Source organism: Anomaloglossus baeobatrachus, chromosome 2, assembly GCF_048569485.1.
Source record: "Anomaloglossus baeobatrachus isolate aAnoBae1 chromosome 2, aAnoBae1.hap1, whole genome shotgun sequence".
Classification (NCBI taxonomy): Eukaryota; Metazoa; Chordata; class Amphibia; order Anura; family Aromobatidae; genus Anomaloglossus; species Anomaloglossus baeobatrachus.
In genome coordinates, this window is record NC_134354.1 from 134765701 (window position 1) to 134775183 (window position 9483).

The 9483-nt window shown below is 40.6% G+C and overlaps 1 protein-coding gene across 1 annotated transcript in view; it reads left to right on the top strand.

Annotated features, from left to right (window-relative positions):
• FZD9 (frizzled class receptor 9) overlaps positions 1 to 8733 on the top strand; it is a 9838-nt gene extending 1105 nt beyond the window's left edge. The window contains exon 1 of the mRNA XM_075335359.1: positions 1 to 8733. This exon is cut by the window's left edge and continues 1105 nt beyond it. Within this exon, the coding sequence (XP_075191474.1) occupies positions 1 to 1436 (1436 nt within the window). The 3' untranslated portion in view covers positions 1437 to 8733.
• The last annotated feature ends 750 nt before the right edge of the window (positions 8734 to 9483 follow it).

A 9483-nucleotide genomic window follows, 5' to 3' on the forward strand; every position in this document is an offset into this window, starting at 1 on the left:
GTAAGCCTATGTGTGAAATTGCACGTCAGAAGTGTTCCCCCATAATGGAACGCTTTAATTTTGGATGGCCAGAGTCTTTGGACTGTGACCGTCTACCCAGTAAAAATGACCCAAATGCACTGTGCATGGAAGCTCCTGAGAATGCAACTAATGGAGACCCTCAAACCAATGGCCATGGCATACTTCCTATAGCTCCACGGCCTCCACGGCCATCCGGTGCCGGGATGGGTATACCCAGTCGTTGCACCAATTCGGACAAATTTCTGTATGTGGAGAGGAGTGGAGTGTGTGCCCCAAGATGCACTCCTGGTGTGGATGTCTACTGGTCTTCAAGTGATAAGGACTTTGCCCTGGTATGGATGGCAGCATGGTCTGGCCTTTGCTTTATTTCCACAGCCTTTACTGTACTGACATTTTTATTGCATCCTCAGCGCTTCCAGTACCCAGAGAGGCCAATAATCTTCCTCAGTATGTGCTACAATGTCTACTCCACTGCATTTCTCATCCGTGCTGCTGCTGGGGCCCCTAGCATTGCATGCGACCGTGAAGGTGGCGCCCCCTACCTGATCAGAGAGGGTCTGGAAAGCAGTGGGTGCACACTTGTGTTCCTTATACTATACTATTTTGGCATGGCGAGCTCATTGTGGTGGGTGGTTTTAACCCTCACTTGGTTCCTAGCAGCAAGTAAAAAGTGGGGTCATGAGGCCATTGAATCCCATGGTAGTTACTTTCATCTAGCTGCTTGGGGTATTCCAGCTGTAAAGACTATCATTATACTCACAATGCGGAAAGTTGGAGGAGATGAGCTAACTGGACTATGCTATGTTGGTGGCTCAGATGCCAGCGCCCTAACAGGATTCGTTCTTGTGCCCCTTTCATGCTATTTGGTGACAGGCACATCATTTCTGTTGACTGGCTTTGTTGCACTCTTCCACATCAGACGTGTCATGAAAACTGGGGGAACCAACACGGAGAAACTGGAGAAACTGATGGTAAAAATTGGAGTCTTCTCCATCCTTTATACAGTCCCAGCCACCTGCATCATTGTGTGTTGTTTCTATGAACGTCTTAATTTGGTTCACTGGGAAACCCGGGCACGGGAAGAGCCCTGCAGGACAGCTTCCGGAAGTGGCAGGCCAGACTGTAGCTTGCCTGGGTCAATACCCAGTGTGGCCGTCTTCATGCTTAAGATATTCATGTCACTAGCAGTGGGTATAACTAGTGGTGTGTGGGTATGGAGTTCAAAGACATTACAGGCCTGGCAAGGAATCCTGTGCCAGCGTCGACTTGGGGTGGTGGGAACCAGGACTCGAGGGAAGCCTCAAACTGGAGGAGGCATTGCTTGTAGTTTAGCAAGCTGCCCTTACAAGCCTCCACCACTTACTCTTCAGGTTGCTAAAACAGACCTCTTTATGGACTGCCCTACACATGTGTGAACCTCAAGATTAAAGGGGAGGGGGGGTCTAATATAAATTTGTAATAGAGAAATGTATTTACATCTGTTTGACTGCTTACAATGGAAGAAAAATTGCAGGTGACTGATCAACTCTTGGTATGAGAGTTTTTGAGCGTGACAAACAAAACATAATTAGCGAGACAACCTTACCTACGAATTTCTAAGCAGAGGTATAATATATTTTGGTGACACATTTAGGGAAATAGGTCACGCTCCAGCCAAACAGACATTACAGAGGTGCTCTATATCAAAGACTTGTTTTGGCTGCTTTTTGCGAACACTGAGCCTGTTAGCAGCTGTTTTGAGAGCTAACCCCCCTCCCTGCAAGCACAGAAGCCGAAATTACACAGAACGGTGCCTATATGACTTACCCATTCTAACTCGCCATCTCCAGGGACCCCAGGATCCAGCTCTGTTAATGTCATGTCATTGTTTGTTGGAAGCCTCCATTGTAAGGTGACCAACATACATCCATGTCTTATTGAGAATGACCCACATTGGTGTTTATATCAGTCTGAGCTAAATGTGTGCTCCGTCTACCTGCTCAGGGCCCTAGATTTCTGTCTCAGATGAAAAAATTGTTTTTTGCAGTTTCCAAAATTTTGAAAAATATAAGGGAATTGTTACTAATAGGAATTAGTAGTGCAATACTATGACTGGTTGGCTATTTATCCTTCTGGGTGTCGAAATCCTTCAGTTCAGTGTCCAGTACAGTTCAACCTTGTTTATTGACCTATCCCACATAACGGTTCATGCATAAAATGGATGTAATGCTGTTTCATTTTCACCAGAACGCTGGCATATGTGCAAATATTGCTAATTTCCAAGAATTCTGCCTCGTCCCTGAACTGATGTAGCTCCGTTACTGAATTCACCCAGTGGACAGTATAAATACTAACCTTTTGTAGATGAAGGCACTCGTCTGAGTCTATTTATACCCCCTTTTATGTATTATTATTATTAATATTATTTTTGTTCCAAAGAGTATTAAGAATACTATAAATGAAAACCCGGCCATGTAAAAAAAAAACCAAGATAAGTATTTTTGCACAGATGCCAAAAAGTCTTTTGTATGCTAGATAAATATTTTCTCCAGCAAAGTTGACCCTCAAGTGTTCTAAGGAATAAGATATTCTTATTTGTGTAATGAGGTTGTACACAGTAAAGTCCTAGTGTTATTAGCATAGTAACTAGTTTATATAGAAAGTTTCTGCAATCGAACCCCCACATTTCGGCTAACATTTATTTATTGATAATTAATGTTCAGCAGTAATCCATCGAGTCGCCATTGCTCGAGATCGGCTATTAAATAATAAATAAGGGTTATCTAAATGTTTAATTTCTTAAAACAGCGCCACTTTTGTCTATAGGCTGTGGCTGGTATTGCAGCTCAGAGATGCAATGCAAGAAACAGACCAATGACAAGTGCGGTGATGTTTTTGGGAAAAAATCTGAACATTTTGTTTACTCTCACACTCCTTATGTTGTATTTACATGCATTTTGTATGTTTTTTTTAAAAAAACAGTTTTAATGTAGTCTTTTATACTAAAGTCAAAACCTTCGGATTGATTTATGGTTTTGCCATAAGGTTGCACCTACAGAAGCATTTTTTTAACATTCTGAGTGTGAAATGACCCATAATGGAGTTTTCTCCACTCCATTCACTTCTAAGGGCCTATGGGAGTGGGATTGGCATGCGTGACTACTGCGCTGATAGACAAGTGTATAAAGTGGTGGTCACGCATTTGCACTACACACACAGGCTTTGTAAACCTCCTTCTTGGGATCGGTGGAGGTTCCACTGCACATACATTTATTACCTATTCAAAAGGTGATAAATGTGTTTAGTGAGACCCCTTTATGCTTCTATTATTAGGAATTATAAAGTAAATGAATAATAATATGACATATATTATCCCCAGCCCCATACCCTCCATTTATGCAACACATTAGCAGTCAATCTGTATTATAACGGTGTCGTGTTTGGCAGGGATAAAAAAAGTATACACATAAAATTATAAAGGACACCGCGGGAGGCCCTAAAACCTGTCAGACATATGCACTAAAAAGCATTTTCATACTTTATTGTGATATCTTGCTTCTTTGACATACAGATGTCCTCTGCAACCTTTCATTCTAGATCTTTTATTGCATCCATCTCTCTAAAGTGCAAAGTGAAAAATGACTGGCAGGTAAATGAATCATGTATTTCTATGGTGTGTAGTGATTGAAGTAAAGTTCTTTAGATCGTTTGCAAGAAAACAAAATTTCAAAGTTCGAGTTATTACAAAGTTCATTTTTGTAATGGAAGAGATGTACTAATGGTGGTGTACATGTTCTGGGGTGCGCCAGTCGGATTTTAAATCATAGCACATGCCAAATCCCTTCAATATGTCTTCAAACATTTGATAAAGTAGTCACAATTTGCGCAACTACCCTGTTTCCCCAAAAGTAAGACCTACCCCAAAAATAAGTATGATTTTTTTGGGCTTTTTGGAGTATGCTTAACATATAAGCCCTACCCCAAAAATAAGCTCTAGTATGAATGTTTTGGGCTTTTTGAAGTATGCTTAACATACTCCAAAAATAAGCCCTAGTATGAATTTTTTGGGCTTTTTGGAGCATGTTTAACATATAAGCCCTACCCCAAAAACAAACTCTAGTATGAATGTTTTGGGCTTTTGAAGTATGCTTAACATACTCCAAAAATAAGCCCTAGTATGAATTTTTTGGGCTTTTTGGAGCATGTTTAACATATAAGCCCTACCCCAAAAATAAGCCCCAGTATGATTTGTTTTGGGCTTTTTGGATTATGCTTAACATATAAGCCCTACCCCAAAAACAAACTCTAGTATGAATGTTTTGGGCTTTTGAAGTATGCTAAACATATATGGTCAGCCCTACTCCAAAAATAAGCCCTAGTTGCGGTTCCATAAGGAAGTGTCTAAATAGCTAAAAAACTTAAAGAATACAGCAGGACACTTCATCAAAGAAAGCAGACACCGCCCAAAAGAAAGCAGACTATATAAGACATCCCCCTGAAAATAAGCCTAGCGTATAGTTCGGAGCAAAAAATAATGTAAGACCCTATCTTATTTTCAAGGAAACACGGTAGTTGTATGTATGTAAATATATTAAAAAATAGAACCAGCACTCTATAAATAGTGCAAATTAATGGCCTATGCGGCGACATTTCAGTTCATACTGTGAACCTTTCTCCAGCTAGGTTTGAACCGAAACGTCACCAGTGTGAACCGAAACATCGCCACATGGGCCAATAAATTCCAGGAATTTGCTCTATTTTTGGACTTCTGCTTCCATTTTTTATATATCTGATACTCGGAATAGGATATTGCTTGGGAAATACTGCATATATATATATATATATAAAATTAGTGCTACTTTAATTCTCTCTCTCTCTATATAGATATATTTTATAAATACATATATATCCACTGCAACAATGCAAACACATTAAATGATTGTACATTTGTGAAGACCTCGGAGCATGTAACATTAGTAATCTGCTCCTTTTTGTTATGGTTCTAGAATACTCCATGTTTGTAGATGCATATCTTATGGTGAAAGTGATGATTTTGTCCTATTCGAGATATTACAAGGTGTTATCTTTGATTTTACATACGACCATATGCAAACGGAATCCATTTTCTTTACTCCGAGGTTTATTTCCATAAAGAGAAGTTAAATAACAAATTCAGCTCTACTACGATATACAAAAAATCATTAAAAAGAGGAATATATTTTATTTAAAAGTATTGATTTACTATCGGGTAGTGGTAGGAGGTGGCCGTGGCATGTAACAAAGTGTTTCATTGATGTTTCTATTGAACATTACCACTTTCCAATGCGTTTTCATATGGGGTTCACCTTTAATGGGAATATGTCACCATGTTTTTGACACTAAATCTCAGAGCAGCATAATGTGATTTTAGCAAAACTGCAGCAAGCAGCCCAGTAAGTGACTCATCAGTGGAGTCAGGGTCTCTGCCCCTTCATCATGCTGCTCTAAGATAGTGCACACAAAACCATGATGATAGATTCCCTTCAATCTAGCTTTTCACCCGAAATGTAATAATATTGTACATTCTATGTTAAAGTAGCTTATTTTTTTAATGGTCTAAATGGAAAATATTCTAAAACTATGCATATTTGTGTATATTTCCTTGAATAATATGTAAGATGATTAATGTTTATTTCTCTAGGAGTGTAGTGTCATGTACAGCCTGTAGGTGGCAATAATGAAGACAATGAGGAAATACCCTGATTATAGGGAACTGGTTACCTCCAAATTTACCTGCAGATCTATTGGTAGTCTGCAGATAAATAACATTTAAATTGTGTTACACTTTATTAATGGAAGCTTAGGTATATACTCCCTGCCACTGCTCGCTTCCAATCTTAGAAAAGTGCAGGGAGTAGTTGCACTGTTATCGCCTCCCCTGTGTCTTGATTGACAGCCTGATCTGCAGCAAGTGTGTTCAGAGCAGACCAGGGGGGAACATATCATTGGTGCAACCTGTGCAGCTACACAAGGGCCCAAGAGGTTAGGGGGCTCATCTTCTATCTGTGCATTTTGACGAGTTATTGGACTGCAAAGAGCCCTTTGTGTTTTTGCACAGGGGCCCTTTTCCATCTGTGTCTGCCAGTGGAGCAGACTGTCAATCAAGGCACAGAGGGAGTGGTGACAGTGCACTCATTATGTGGTAAGCAGTGATTGCTCCCTATACTGCCCTGATAACTGGAAGCGAGCAGCTGCAGGGAGAATATAACATAATTTTCCTCCCCTAAGCCGCTGATCAGTAAACTTTCCTACCTTGATTTAAACACTATCCACCGGCAGATTATCACTTTATTTGCAGTTAAATATAATTTTTGGAAGTGACCGGTTCCCTTTAATTCTATCAGTGGAAATAATTTAGAGGGCTTTGTGGGACTTAAACTGGTGGTAAACTTTAGATACCTATTGGTCGATCACTTTTTTGGCCATTCTTATGCCCACTTGGCTTGTGTTCTAAATAGGGAGAGGGTAAAAAGCAGCTGCCAGACACCTGTCAATTGAGAACATTAGGATATGACATGTAGAAATTCAGCACTTCCACGCACATTAGATGGTTCGTCTAGTCCCGCCAAAATCTGTGGGCTATCTTGAAACAGTGACAGAATATCCTCAGAATAGATCATGTCGTCAGTATGTTAATGGGAATGTCCCAAATACCACAATAAATAATAGTGTCTATTTTCCATTTTTACAATATTAGAGTAAGACATTATTACTTTAGTCCCCATAAATCTTTTTTAAAAGACTTTCATCCTAAAGGAAAGTTTTAGCCTAGTGAGAGCCTCTGCAGTGTAAAGCTAATAAGTGCATTGAAGCAATAGTGACATCTATGGACTGGATGTAGTACTACACTTTATAAATTAGTGCATAACATTTAATTCATATATTTAATAAACAAAGGGAATACATATTTTTCAGAAAGTGTGCACAACAAATTGTGGTTTAATTTTTATATATTTTATTTTTTATGTACTACCCTTCACATGTGCGCATTAATAGGTTTGTGGTGCTAATAAGAATCATTTGTGTCCTTTACTTTATGGTCAACTTTTCTGAAGAAGAACATACACTAATATCAAAATAAGTTATGTGCCGATTGTCTCAGTGGGTTTAGGAGTAGGAATATTGACTGTTGTTTGTTACACCACCTCGAAGCACAAATTTGTATTTTTAGCATCTTTTGGGCCTGGCTTAGTAATTTAAAGGGAACCTGTCATCAGAAATTTGTCTTTCAACCTAAATGTTTCCCCCTCTGCAGCTCCTGGGCTGCATTATAGCAAGGTTTCTATACTTTTTGTGCCCCCTTTTAAACCAAAATAAATACTTTATAAACTTGTACCTTTTGGTATGAAAATCTTGTAAATTCTCCATGGGGGCGGGCTCTCTGGTGTCCGTTGCTGTCCCTTACGCCGTCCCCCCACGCTCCAAATCATCCCTCAGGACGCCGCCCTCTGCACCCGAGGTCCCGTGCACGCCAGGACACCTGGTGACGTGGTCGCAGGCACGAGAGTATGGGCGGCGCTGTGATTGCATTGAAAGTGCCCGCCCATACTCTCGTGGCCGCGCTCTCCCCTCTGTACGTCGTTCAGATCCTTTCCGCTTCTCCTGTGCTGTGCTGCTCCGCTCCTCCCATCTATTTCCTGCTGCAGGGTACGATGGGAAGGAGGTGACGTCTGGTCATTTGGCCGGCGCAGAACGCTGGAGGAAGAGGGGAAAGTGCGGTCACGAGGTTATGGGCGGCACTTGCTGATGACACAGCACCGCCCATAACCTCGTGCCTGCGCAAAACGTCACCAGCGGTCACACGTACACGCAGTGCACATTCCCGCTACAGTCCCACAGCGCATGCGCGGGACCTCAGGCGCCCAGGGGCGGCGTCCTGAGGTTTGAAATTCAGCGTTCGGGGGCGGCGTAAATCGGCAGGAGGACAGTAACAGACACCAGGCAGCCCGCCCCCATGGATAATTTACGAAATTTACATACGAAAAGGTACAACTTTATAAAGTGTTTATTTTGGTATAAAAGGGGCCAGAAAAACTAGAGGAACCTTCAATGCAGAACAGGAGCTGCAGAAGGGGAAACTTTTAGGTTTATAGCTAAATTACTGATGACAGGTTCCCTTTAAGGTCCAGATGTGAAATATGTCACAAAGTAATATATATAGATGATATTAAAATGGCAAATATTGGGTCAAAATATGCAGATAATAAGAACAGGGTGTATATTTTAGAATATAAAAGAAAAAGTCTTTGTTGCCTATAGCAACCAATTATTCATTTTTCAAATGCAGTATTTGAAATGAAAACTGCACTGTGATTGGTTGCCACGGGTGACAAAGAGTCTCATAAGTCTCTCTGCATTCTTATGAATAGAGGGTTCACTCCACAAAATGTCTTCACTGTGTGTTAGGACAGAGTCACCGAAAAGCACAAGAGGGTTATAGTTTACATTGTAGGTGCCAGGGAGCAGGGAAAGGGTTCATAAATACATTTCTCTCCCATTGTCTATCAGGGAAAGGTTCACATAATGCAGCTCTCATATACAGATCTATATAAGAAAATTATATATATATATTTTTGGAATTGCAATATAAAATGGTACTGGTTTTCTAATGTGCTGAATATAAAAGTAATATTATGAATGGTAATTTAATGCTGTAATTTATTCTTGAACTGTCAGAGTTTTGATTTTATGATTTATTAAACTTTTGTGTGGTAAACATTTTGTTTGTTGTCTTCATCTAAAATTTGAAAACGTCTTCTGTTACCGAGACTCATAAACTTCATGGACTGACTGTGTTTTTACATTATTTATTGGTATTTTATTTTTGAAGTAAAAACATGAGAAGGAAATTATGAAATGAAATTACCTGTCAGGGCGGGTGTGAAAGATGGCCAGGGGATACAGTAAACCCTATGCAGACCCTAAGACTGGGGTCCGTGAGCTCACCCTCACACCCATAGGTACCCTTAAAGGTAGGGAGGTCTGGGTCCCCAACCTGGCCCTGCCTTCTGTCCTGGCCCTGATGACAAAGTTCCCACCACCCAGGGGACCGACCAGGACAGAAATCCCAAAAACCCCACCAAATATGAAAAACTGACAGGGTAAAACTAAAACCTTATGCACACCTAAAACCTACACCAGGGAGCAACCAAAGGTATAAGGGTAGTGGTAACAAGGGAATGGAGGTAAAAACAAAAACAAACAACAATTGACAAACCAAGCTGACAGCAACAAGCACATCCTCTCTGCTTCTGGGCTAGCTCCAAACTGAGTTGAATAACCATCAACCTCTCCAGGAAGCAGAGGGATTAAATACAGCCTGGAAGTGGTCAACTGAAGACAACTGAGCAAGTCTGCTGCTGCACCAGGGACGATATTAACCCTAAAACGCCCAAACGAAAAAAACACCGTTTAAATGTGCATGGTCTCAGTTGGTAATAAAGA